General features: G+C 49.4%; 1 protein-coding gene across 5 annotated transcripts in view; it reads left to right on the plus strand.

The window, feature by feature from the left end:
- The window catches only part of IQSEC3 (IQ motif and Sec7 domain ArfGEF 3), a 126,124-nt gene that overhangs the window by 82,761 nt on the left and 30,398 nt on the right, over positions 1-12,965 (plus strand). For 4 of the 5 annotated variants that reach the window (XM_005308726.5, XM_005308725.5, XM_005308727.5 and 1 more), the window contains exons 3-4: positions 1,702-1,990; positions 8,880-9,973. In XM_005308726.5, the coding sequence (XP_005308783.3) occupies positions 1,702-1,990; positions 8,880-9,973 (1,383 nt within the window). The remainder of the gene's footprint in view (positions 1-1,701; positions 1,991-8,879; positions 9,974-12,965) is intronic. The other variant, XM_065566830.1, reaches the window with a different exon arrangement.

Here is a 12,965-nt window from a genome sequence, read left to right on the forward strand (position 1 = left end):
ATAGTCCTGTTGAAATCAGTGGGGCTGCTCATGGTAGTAAAGTGTAGCACATGCTTAATGCTTGCAGAATCAGGGCCATAATGAATATTTTCTGGCACCCAGAGGCCCGCTATGCTCTCCGGGAAGTCAGTGTTCTAGTCAACTGCCCAGGCTCTGAACTGCAGTAGAGGAAGTCTGAACCTCAGTGACCTTGATTCAGCAAAGCGCTTAGGTAAGTGCTTAAATGATCTGCTGAATCGGTGCCTAGTTGCACAGCTAAGTGAGCTTTGTAGGACCCGGTCCTGCTCCCATTAAAGTAAATGGGAAATTAAACCGATGGTCACCTGGTCATCCCTAGAATTGTGCTGTGAAAAAGGCTACACTGCGGGATCAAAAGAAAATGGATAGTGCATGGCTGCTGATAAAATTATTAAAATATACACCAGAAGGGAAGAGAAGTTACGATATAACAAGTCTGACATTAAAGATACCCTGGACCTATATGAGGATTCAAATACCAGAGGTACTCAAGGATCAAGTCAAATAATAGAATATACTACATATGCATATCTCTGAGAGTTGAGAAAATGGCATTCCAGGACCAGATTCTGATCTCAATTAAATCAGAATAATTCCATTGCAGTCAATGGAGTTACAGCATATTTACATCAGTGCAACAGAGATCAGAATGTGATCCGGTTAGTCTGTAAATTCATGGAAATCATGAGTAACTCCACTGTGGTCAGTGGAATGACACTGGTGTAGTACTGAAGAGGAGAATCAGATTCAGTCATTCAGAAAGTTCCCCTGAGGATGAAAGTCTCTGTTTAATTTCAGAAAACACTTAGCAAGCGAGGTTAGCAACTGAACATCTCCAGAGGACCAGACACACACAGACCCCATACTGTCCAACAGCACCTTTCAGCTGCCTTAGAATGCATTGTTAATGGGCACCGGTTTTATACCATTATCCATTTGCCCAGAAGATGTAGCTGTAAGGGAAGAAGGCTGTGATCCTCTCGCCATTGGGAACCATCAGTGCAGGATTCTGCTCTCAGGGCTAGGATGGGACGGCTTCCTTTTTGGAAGCCCTGGAGGTCACTTGCTAATGTTTTGTTCTATAGGTTTATTTTAGTGTTTCTGGATCCCAGGGCTGCCAGAGTGCCTTGCTGCCTCCTTATGGTCTGTGGCTCTGGCTGTGAAGCCAATGGCTGCTCCATGAGATTCAGCCACTCGTGTTTCATTTCCTTGTGCCCTTAAATACTCCAGGGGGAAGTTAAAACAAGTTCCTTGAATCCTTGGGATCCAGTCTCCATAATCAAATGGGACCTCAAACATAGCAGTCAGTCAGTTAGTAAGCAGTAGGCACATAAGTGATGTCTGTTGGCTAACCACCTGTAGCTAGGACAAGATCCAGGAAAGAGGTGATGCATCCTTCTCCCAGGACGATCTCCTCAGTCCCTGAGGTTATATCCCAGCATGATCTGGGGAGGCAGACAAGCTGCAGCTGGGAGTCACATGACTCTGGCTTGGCTGGGGTGTGTGTCGCACCCTACTGGCTCTCTGGGTGGGAGGGGCCAGTGTTTTTACTGGGTCTTGATCCACTCCCTGCTCCCACCCTGCAGCCCAGGCTCCCTGAACATTTGACATGAAGATCAGTTAATGAGGGTAGAGAATCCAAAAACCAAATAAAAAAAGCGAAACGTTGCGTTTTGTTCACAGTGACGATTCCTGTGGTTCCACCAGCAAGAAACCCGGGTGTGAAACGGAGGATCCGAAGGAGGCCGGCAGACACAGTGGCCAGGAAGGCAGGTCCGACACCCTGATGCTAAAAGCCCAGCATGCAGAGCGGCAGGAGGAGCAGGCAGCGGGGTGCTCCCCTCTGGTGCAGAAGCCCAGCCTCCACCACACGGGTTCCCCAGTGAGAGTGCAGCGCAGCAAAGGGACGGCCACGTGTTCCCATGCAGCTGCCTCCGATTATGAGCTCTCTCTTGACTTAAAGAATAAACAGGTACAGCGGCTTCCTCCTCAGGCTACGGGAGAGGGGGATGGGGCGGGCGGGGCCACATTCACACCACGGGGGGCCATTTCTCTGTGAACGTGCTAGCCTAGTTTCCGTAACCATACTCCTCCCCACAGAGCACGCCTGGCCCCTACATTGTGCAGGGACTATAGAGGAAGGAACATGTGAGGGCCTCATCTAGCTTCCTCTGGCCTGGCCAGGACATCACCTCACCTAAACTCCTTGGGCTCTGCTGCACCCCTCCCCCCTCCCCAGTTCAGAATGGTCCCAGCTACTCAAACCTGACTTTAGCTTTAGAGAGGGCTTGCAGGCAGTGGAGGGCTGCAGAGCCCCCCAGGAAATGCTGTGAGCACATGCTGCTATAGGCATCCCAGAAGATCAGGGTCTCTCATTGTTCAGGGGGAGAAGCTGGCCCTGGGGAGTTCTGAGAGCAGGGGTACCTTTTATCCAGAGGAGCTTCCACAGCTCTGTTCCACCTTCACATAGAGCCTTTAGACTGTCCGTTCTTTGGGGCAGGGACTGTCTTTATTTGTTCCAGTACAGCGCCAAGCACAATGTCAGTGTATCTCTAATAGCAGCAGCAATATGGTGATGAATGCTCTCGAGATAGGCAGACTTACCAGACTGAGAGAAGACGACTCACAAATCAGCAGCCTTTTTGTCTACACCCATGTCTCTAGCCTAGCTCCAGAGTTCAGCCCAGTCACACCTAGCTGCATCTCCACATCTTCCTCTCAGCAGGGGATTCTGGGGTCCCACCTCATAGCCGGTGAGAAGAAATGTCGCCCTTCACATGCACTGTGTTGCTACTGATTAAAACATGGCAGATTTGCTATTAAAAAAGCCCCACTCTAAGAGGAACGTTTCTGTCCTTTTTGTCCTCTACTGGAGGCTGCTTCGTGCACAGGCCCTGCAGACCAGGAGACTGAACAAGCGTCAGTGACACAATCTGCCCGAATTATGCTCAGTGGTAGAAGGATGATTTTTAAGCAGTGATGGGCACATTATTTCGGCTTCAGAAGCTGTTGCAGAGGGACCTTTCTCCCTCTTCTCCCAGGAGCCGTTTAAAAAATGAAAGTTGAATCTGACCAGGTTCACACCCAAGGAGCTGCTGCAGGGAATTCTTCCTTCCAATTCACACAAGATGCTTCTGGCACCCCCAAGCAGAAAGTTCCAATTAATGACCCACCCAAATACTGAGCAGCAAAAAGTACTTGGGTCTCTGGGTCTTTATGGAGAGCTGTATTACAATTCTAGCTGGTCAGATATCTTGTTTCACAGCAGGCAAGGGAAAGAGAGATGATAATGAACAAGCTTCACCAACAAACATGGCATATACTTATGGTGGACCTCCGCTTGTAGATTGGCATATCCCTGTTCAAGTCATGAAACTTCATTGATTTATACCAGTTGAGGATCTGGCTCATGAGCTCTTAATTCTAAATCCATTTAACCATGGGCTCCCAAACACTGCTTTTCGAGCATAGCCCAAACCAGCCCTGGAGGGATCTGAGACAGAGGGAGAGTCTATCCCCATGTTCATTCAATTCTGGTTCCTCTCAGCACTGACCTTCCAAGGACCTTGAGCCTGCCATAGGCAGAGCCATCTTTGCCACGGTGAGGGAGATTGCAGTATCCATGTTCATTCTCTTCTTGGCTTTCCTTAATGGACCATAGACCTGCCCAGGAGGAGGCGCCTTTCCTGGAATAAGGAAGATATGAATTCAGGCTGGATTTGGCCACTCTCACTCACCCTGAGTAGTGCCTTATTCCATGAATCATCCCACTGATATAAATGAGACTTCCTGTCCGGTAAGGTATTACTCAGTGCAAGTACAGGTGGCAGAACTGGGCCCTCAGAGTTTGATTTTCTCTCACTGCCACAACAATCCACCTAATCATAGCACCTTCAAGCTCTACTTTAGTTTTGTTAAAAATATTTATTTCAAAATGTTGGAGGAGGGCACCTCACAGTGCCTCAAGCCCTATTTAGCTTTCTGGAGATGAGTGCGTATACGTTACAAAGGAAAATACCTATTGGCAGCAAAACACCCCATGTTGGAGAAGTAGGAGGTGGTGCATGTCCAGGATATAAAGGAGAGCACCTGCGGCAGCACTGTGCCTCCTAACACCATGCTGGCATGTTGATGGATGGATCGTGACTAGAGATGAAGGCTGGTTGCCTGCCTCCGAGGGCACAGCTCTCTGTACCACGAGATGGAGCACGTTGGATTATTTGGGGCAACAGCAAGCCCCTTAAGACCACAATGTGACATTCAATGATGTAGTTAGCTCAGGTGCTGAAGCACAGCTGACTTTGCACTGTGCTGGGAAATGAAGCATGTCCAAAGTATGAAGGGCAGCATCTCCACTAGCACATCACCCCCTCTAATGCCACACTGGGTGATGGGAGACGGAGCATGCCCTGTGGCATCACCACAGGGCCCCTTAATTCAATAAGCAACAGAGATAAACATTAATTCAATGTTGCTCCATTCATTGTGAGGGGCTGTGGGTGCTTAGTAGAAAAGGGTCTGGGAGTGGGGGATGCAGGCAGAACATTAGTAAGAAAGGCACTTTAGACGTTCTCAGCTTTCTTTTCTTTTTTTTACATCAGACATATTAGCCAGCTCTGGGCAGCTCAGATGCCGTCACTGGGCCTGATTCTCCTTTCACTACCACTGTTGTAAATAGGGAGTAACTCCTTGGACACCAGTGAGGAAAACTGATATAAGTGATATCAGCATCAGGCTCATTGCTTCTGGAGAAGTGGTGTATTTGTGTTTGCCTGAACATGCTGCAGGCAACGTTGCCGCAGGGATTGTATCTCAAATACATTGTCATCCAGGCTGGGCACTGGGGTTTGCCTGGGGCTGGGCTTGTAAAAACTCCCATCTCTGCACAATCCCTCCTAGCTAGAGAGATTTCCCAGTTGTTTCTGATTTAGCCACAGGGCCTGAATCGACAGGACTGGGTGCTTGCCTTGAGGGCCAAAAATGTATTAAGCTAATTATTATTTTAATTCCTCCCTCCTGCTTTTCAGTTCCTTTGGCACTGGCTGCAGGATCACTCCCCAGAGAAGAATAGTTCTAAGTAGGCAATTATTTGTGATTCACGGGGCTTACAAGAAGCGAGAGAAGGCCAATCATGTCTGCCCTTTCTCACTTCCCAAGTGGAAAGAGAAGGTTCCTGCAACAAGCCAGACATACATCTCCATAAGCTCCTGCTGCCATGGAGTGCTAATGGATGCCCTTTCCCCCTTGCTAGAGGAGGGGAATGGGATGGGCCCGTGGCTGTGTCAAATCCTTAAATCGGTCCAGTGGCAAATGTGAATATCGCAGACTTCAGGAAATCACTGAGCTGCACGCTCCTGAAAGGGAGAGAGCGAGAAAGAGATTTAGTCCAATTGAAGTGGAGTGGCAGCATGGCCCAGTGGGCAAGGTGCGGAACTGGGAGTCAGGAGACCTGGGTTATATTCTTGGCTTTGCTACACAACTCATATGCCCGTGTGCAAGTCTCCATGTCTCAATTTCCCCATCTGCAAACTGGGGCTCATGATACTGATCCTCCTTTGTAAAGCTCTTTGGACTTCTTGGATAGAAAGTTCTGTCAAAGTGCTCAGTATTCGGACAGCTTGGCCTGCGTTTGAGAGCTCTTAGCAGGGCCTTTAGGAAGCAGCGAAGATTGGGAATACCCTTTGGCGTTAATTTCCCTAATAGCTTGTAGGGGTTTATAGAGTGCCAGGCATTGCAGTAACAGGGGTGCCAATGGCTTTGGCCCATTCTTTTGAACTCTTAGATGGCTCCCACCTCTCCCACTGAGAACCAATGCCATCAAACTCTGCTGTTCAGAAACTGGCCTCTGCTTTGGAGGAATATGCCTTTTAGTTCAGATCAGCAATTACATCTCATCCTGGCCTCTAATAAGAATGGAGCATATGAGATTTACACTTCCTGAATGGCTGTCACCTGGAAAACTACCAGGCTGCTGCTTCCCCTGGTTCTGCTGGGTTTTGTACCTTATTATTATCCCTTCTCTCAAATGGCTGCTTCCCCCCCACACCCCTCCCCCCCCAACAGGACTAGCCTCCTTGTTGCTATGCCAGGCTGTGGTACCCAGGACTCTCAGTCAGTTCCCAGTCACAGCTGGTTGGGTTGTGCCTGCACAAGTTAGGGTTTAATGGGCATATATTTAAATGAGACTTGTGTACCGAGGAAGGTGGGGAAGGGATAGGTCCTAATTTCTCACAGAGGTGGGGGGACTGTATGAGAAGACTGTCCCGCACCCCTTCCCGTGCTTTGAAGATGTGGAAAGGGAAAGCCCTGATTGTATGTTGAAATTTAAGTTTGGTGGAGGCCGGGGGGCGAGCTCAGGGTGTGATAAGTCTTGGAGAGCATCTCCTCCTTGCCCCCAACCCTCTGCTTTCCCCTGCACCCTGGGGCCAGCCCAAAATACCCAGGGACAAACAGAGGCCTAGTTCATCTGCTAAGACTATCGACAAGACCTATTGTCATTACAGCTGGCTCCACGATCTGTTTATGGGGATAAATGGTCTGAAGGTACTTTGACTTTGATTCGGCAGGTACTTACTTACATGGTGAGCAGAAGGATGGGCAAAGCTGGTGTGTTCCGGCTCAGGGCTAGATCTGCCACTGCACTTTAGCTGGGGCTGTTATTTACACCTGTGCTAAGCAAGTGCAAATGGTTCCCATTCTGATCTGGCAGGATTTGGCACCCACATTGCACTGGTATAAATGACTGTCCAAGGCAATGGAGAATCTGGCCCTATGGGTGGGCACTAGGCGTCGTTCTCTGCATTAAGGGCTGCGTAAGACAGTCCAGGGCCCCAGGCACACTACAATACAGGCTCTGCCCCTGCACTGTAGCCCCCACCTCCCATTTGGAGTGGCACGGGCTCCCTTCTCCTTTCCAGGAGCAGGAACAGCACCCTCCCCTGGTGTTCAGTAGGGACCACATGCTTTCTCCCCCCTAGAGAGGTGAGTGTGGCAGTAATCAGTACCTTAGTACTTAACCCAGCAGCTGGGGTGTATCTGTAGGGGTGGAGGACTGGGCCCATAGCATTCTTCACCTACCACGCACAGTCATCTCCTGAGGTGTCATCTGCAAAAGCCCCTCTCACTCCCACAGTAGCGGATCTTGTAGTTAATAGCTTACTGAGACACATGGGGCAATTCTTAAAGCCATTGTTCCAGGCTCTCTGCAGACGCAGGCAGGCACTCGGTTCACTTTCTGAAGGTTAGATTTGCAGCTGTGAGGTCCAGAAACCTATTGAAAAGACAAGAAAGCTGAGATTCTGATGCAATCACATGACTCCAGGAGCTGGGATCTTGATACAGCCATAGTCTGCCTATGCTTGAATCTGGTCCTGGCCGCAGTGAGCATGTAATAAACCTCAAGGTCTTTGCACACCCACTCTTGAAACCATTGGACCAAAAAGGCGTGCAGTGCAGGCGGACACGGTGTGTCTGAGAATGGGCCTGTCCTCTGTATATAAGGCAATTAACTATGTGCTCCCCTCTTTGCCCTTGTTCCTGTTAATAAGCAGAAATAACTTGGTCATGCAATAGCTCACTTGTTAATGCAGGATTGAGCCTGCTTGTGCTCTCTATCCTGCGCCTCATTTCTACCTGGCATTCTCACTCTCTCTCACCCCCCACTCTGTACATGTGCTGTAAAGTCCTTTATCAGACACGGGAGGGGCCTGCCAGGCTCAGCAGTTTAGCCACATCTCAATGGGGATAATGAGGGTTTGTCCTTTCTGCTTCCCTCAGCATCATCATCCCTCATCTTCATCCCTCCCACTTTGTTTTCTATTGATCACTCATCGGGACTGAGGCTGGGGTGATGTATGAAGCAGACAGACAGCATCCTCCTCTGGCACATGTCTTGGGCTTCACTTGCAGAGCAAAAATGAAGGACAGGGAAAAGAAAACAGCATTTGGGTTCATGTGGGAAACTGGCCAGACTGTGGCACAGAAACAACTATAATGAAGTGGCCAGGGTAGGCCTTGTGGCTGGTTTGCTCTGACTAAAGTTGTTATGTCTCCTAGCTCTTTCTCTGTGTGTGTGTGTGTGTATGTGTGCGTGTGTGAGAGAGAGAGATTAGCAGCTCAGGAGATATTGCATAGTCTAGAAGTGCACCGGGCCAAAGAGTGGAGCTTAGATAGGGGTGTGACCCAGAGAGATGCGGAGCACTTCTTGTCACATGCTGAGCAACCTCAACGCCCACTGACTTCCGTGGAAGTTGAGGACACTCGTTCACAGGATTGGGTCCATAGTTTTTAATCTGAGCCCTTGTTTGACAGTTAAAATTCCTTAGTTTTTTTCTTCTTCTCAGTGATTTCCCCTTTCTCTAGAGGCACTTTGCTGAGGTAGTTGAGGGATGTAGAAGTGTTAATGGAGCTTTGGGAGGGTCACACTGCGGGAGTGCTGTACTTACATTGACAAGACTCTACTCCAAAGAATTTCACAGGCTGGTGTCCTGTTGTACACATTTCACAGTGCCAGTGTCTCAGCTGGCTTTGCCAGGCCCCAGCCACGAGGAAGCTCACTCTGGTGGTGTTTTGCCAGGGCACAGCGGTGAGGAAGCTCACACTGCAGATACCCCAGCTGGCATTCCCAAGGCACAGCTTTGAGGAAGCCCACACTGTCAGCAGGCATGGCCAGGGCACTGCTGTGAGGGACCCCCTTCTGTTGCAATCCCAGCAGACATCCCCAGGGCACCGCAGTGTGGAAAAAGGCTAATGGAGTATTGGAGGTCCCACTGAGTGTCACTGCTAACTAATCAGTGTATAAATTGAGGTCATGGACAGCCTTCAAAAGTCAATTAAAAATCTTGTTTGTGTGTGTGTTTCAGATCGAAATGCTAGAGCACAAATACGGAGGGCACCTGGTCTCTCGCAGGGCAGCCTGCACCATCCAGACTGCCTTCCGCCAGTACCAACTCAGCAAAAACTTTGAGAAGATCCGGAACTCCCTGCTGGAGAGCCGCATGCCCCGCCGAATCTCATTAAGAAAAGTCCGGGTCCAGAACTCTGAAAGCTTCTCTGCTGATAAAGCCCTGATGGAAGGGTACAACTTTGTGGGCATCCCCTTGGTGAGGTCCCCATCTTTGCCAGTCACCATCAGCGGGGCCCTGACTGAATTGGAGGACTCTTTCACGGAACAGGTTCAGTCCCTGGCCAAGTCTATTGATGATGCCCTCAGTACATGGAGCCTGAAGACCATGTGTTCCCTTCAAGATGGCAGCTCGTACCAGATCAGAGAAACCTTCAGTGCCAGCTCAATGCAGCCGAACCAGGACTTGGAAGCTGAACTGAGGGAGCAAGAGAAGGAGGAGGGACTGCTGCCAGATACTTTGCCCAAGAGCAGCAGCACCCTCATGATGGCCTTCCGGGATGTCACGGTCCAGATTGACAACAAGAATATCTCAGTCTCATCTTCTACCTCGGTGTCCATGGCTAACTGTCTTGGCAGCAGTGCCCAGGCTGGGCTCTCTCAAGCTGCCAGAATTGAAGAAAGCCCAGGGGATGGGGAAAAGGAAGACAAAAAGGCCCAGGCTGCCCTGGAAGGGCTGCCGGACTCCAGGGTCCTCCAGAACAGTCATACCTTCACCGAGGTGAACGTTAACACCAATGGTTTGGGGGGAGGGGTGATGGAGCAAGGACAAATGGTGGTGCAGAAACTCCAGTTTGACTCAAACAATGAGACTGGGCAGGGCAAGGGCTCTGAGTCTGAAAATGCAGACAACTCAGAGCAGCTGAGCAGCAGCAGCACCTCCACGTCAGCCAAGTCGGCATCTGAGGTATCTTCTAAGGAAGCGCTGCAGGCCATGATTCTGAGCCTCCCACGGTACCACTGTGAGAATCCAGCCAGCTGCAAATCTCCCACGCTTTCCACAGACACCATGAGGAAGCGGCTCTACCGCATTGGGCTGAACCTCTTTAACATGTAAGTGGCTAATGGGACTAAATCCTTTAATCTCACGTGGCTTTCTCCATTGATGACAATAAGAAGCTATAAAAGGTATTGGGCTAGATTCATCCCTAGTTGTAATTCATTTATGTTCCAGGGTGAAACTTCCTGGGGACTGAACTCAGGTCCCCAGTCTACAGTGCAGGGGCTTTGCCCTGTGAGTAGTGAACTTAGGTTCTCTGGTCGCTGTCCTGATACTCCACCATAGCTGGGGAATGAACCTAAAACCCCATGGTTACTGTCCAGAGTGCTGAAGATTGCACCCTGACCATTGTCCAGATGAGGGGATTGTCCAGCTGGGGATGGGACACAGGCCCCCTCTCATTAGTGACAACAGGGCACTCTTGGGTTGGGGTTGTCCCCAAGCCCTGGTTACTCACTGTGGGGCTTTTCTGAATGAGAACTGAGCCCTGGCCTTGTGTTTAGAGTGCCGAGAGCTTAACTAGCTCAGGGGAGTGCTCCAGCTGCTGTTTTCCTTCGGTATTTTGGGGAGAATTTTTCACCTGACAGATCCAATTTAGTCATCACAATCTATCACACAGCTCAGAACGATGCCCTGTGAAAAAAGCTGTCGGTGTGAAAGCAAAGGCAGAGCAGTCTACAGATTTGAGTCAGAAGAGGTAATGTGGAAGGTCACGTACCTTGGATTTGTGGAAGGCGACTGAGGCTCTATAAGGAACTTTGGGTTTGCTCATTGCCTATAGGTGAGACTCTCTTGACTGCAATGAACCCTGGGAAATATAGTTCTTTGCCCTTTCACAATCTGATCATATCACTCTTCACGTTGGTATTCATTCCAGTCCCTGGATGGTGATGTTAGCAGAATGATTTCTGAGGAGAGCCCAAGCTGCATACTAGGGGGAAATTTTGCACACCCACATCTTTTGGGTGTTTACCAGATAGGTTTGGGCCTGGCTCTGGATGGTTGTTTTACCCTGAGACAGATTTAGGGGCCCACGGAGATGTGGGTGGACATTTTACCTGAGATGGGAATGGAACATAAACAAGTCTGAACATGTTCTATCAGAAAGAGGCTTGGGGTGTCCTCAGGTCTGGCTGGCAGTCGTGTGGAGACTGGAGCACAGAGAGGACGGACACCGGAGGTGGGTTTGTGGCACACAGGTCTGGTTACGTAGGAGACAGGCTCAGGTCTGCCCAGTTGTTTTACAGAGACAGGCCTTCGGCTTGTTTGGGTCTGAATGGGTGTTTTATTGAAGATGGACTCAGTGCTCAGCTTTTTGCGAGTTAAAATGTTTATATATTCACAGACATGCCTGGCAACTGTGCCTGCACCAATTTGTCTTCGTCTGGCTTGAATTGTGTATGTAGCTGACATGAACACTGAGCTGATGGTAAAGCAGGGGGGTGAATGTTTTTTCCCTGTGACTCCTGCAGTCACTTTGGCAGATACACATATGATGAATCAGCAGCTTGTTGATTGCTTTGGTCTTCTTCCACTTGCTGACCCAGGCTCACCATATCTCTTAGGTTTCTGTGTGACTAGAGTCATGTCAAATACGCACTGCTCAGAACCACATTCTCCTGGCCATGTCTTCCACCCAGTTGTGACCAGTCTCATGCCTGTCACCTGTCAGAGTCAGTTTTTTCAGAAAGACATTTAGTTGGGAAGAGGGAAGGTGCCAGCCTGTCAGTCCGGGGGAGTTAAGTCTTCTGTTTATGCACTTGTGCAGAAAGGGCAGCAGTAGGACAAGCTTCTTCTGCAAAGACACACCAGTGAGCCCCAAAGGGGACTGTCTCTGAGGCTGAGAAGGCAGTTCAGTCCATATAGCCCATGCAGTCCTTAACCTCCCTACTGAGACTTCCAGCAAAGAGGCTACTCGATTGGTACTTATAGTGATGTGAATACTGCCCACTAGAAATAGACTGAGCCCAGAAAACCCATTTTATATAGGGCCATCAAACAGTCACCACTGGCCTGACTGAAAAGTGAAAGGCTCCACTGTCTATTAGCAATCTCACTGTGCTATTTAGTCCCCATCTGAGTTTTCAGCAAGTGATACTCTGGATTGGACCTGGCTCCTGGGAACGTAGTGATTGCATTTATGCTGTGGCACTTTAGCCAGTCCACACTCCACAGCGAGGGGGTGGAATTCCTGGACTGGAGAGTTCCTTATGATGCAGTGTTGCTCTAATAACTGTGTTTGTGCGTGGGCAGGTAGCTGTGTAGGTGGAGGGAAAGCCAGCAGGACTGTAAGAATCCCGCAGCACATACTGGCCAGGCTTAGCGTCTCAGGGACAGAGGAGAACGCCAGGGGCCAAATTCAGAAGTGATGTAAGTGGAGATGTAAGATACATAACGTGGATAAAATAAATGAAGGTAACTGGCACAGAGCACAGTATTCAGTTGTGTGGCATTCAGTCACTCTGCTACTTGAGAGTGCATCACACCTATTGGTATTTTATGGAGAACAAATTCTGCCCCTGGCAAAAGCAGAGGGAAAGCTCCTTTTTAGTCAATGGGAGTTTCAAATGTGTACATCATGTTATCTTCTAGTTGCAGCCAAGGGAGTGTGGGAATGGTAAAATGTAAATTAAAGGGAGATGGGGGGTGGGGGCTGCTTTATTTTACATTTTCCTGTTTGTTACTTTTCCTGCACCATCCTTTCCCTACCCTTCCCCAACCCGTAGATCCATGCCTATGGTAGGGCAGTTCCATTCGCAGGCCACATTCAGCTCTTAGGTACACTGGGGTAAATCCAGAGTAAACCCACTGGCTTCAGTGGAATTACTCTGGATTCGCACCTGTAGCTGAGATCAACCCCTGACATTTGGGCATCTGCTGAGATGCCCCAGAGGTGCATTTGCAGGTGCACTTTCCAAACCCTTTCACTGCTGAATGTGAATTCAACACACACACAACCCCTTGTGATGCTTGTGTTTGGTAGTGTTCTTTACGCTGACTCTTCAGAGGTGACACACGAGCTTCGTGGGGTAGCACGGCAAGTGC

Source organism: Chrysemys picta, chromosome 1 (assembly GCF_011386835.1).
Source record: "Chrysemys picta bellii isolate R12L10 chromosome 1, ASM1138683v2, whole genome shotgun sequence".
Classification (NCBI taxonomy): domain Eukaryota; kingdom Metazoa; phylum Chordata; order Testudines; family Emydidae; genus Chrysemys; species Chrysemys picta.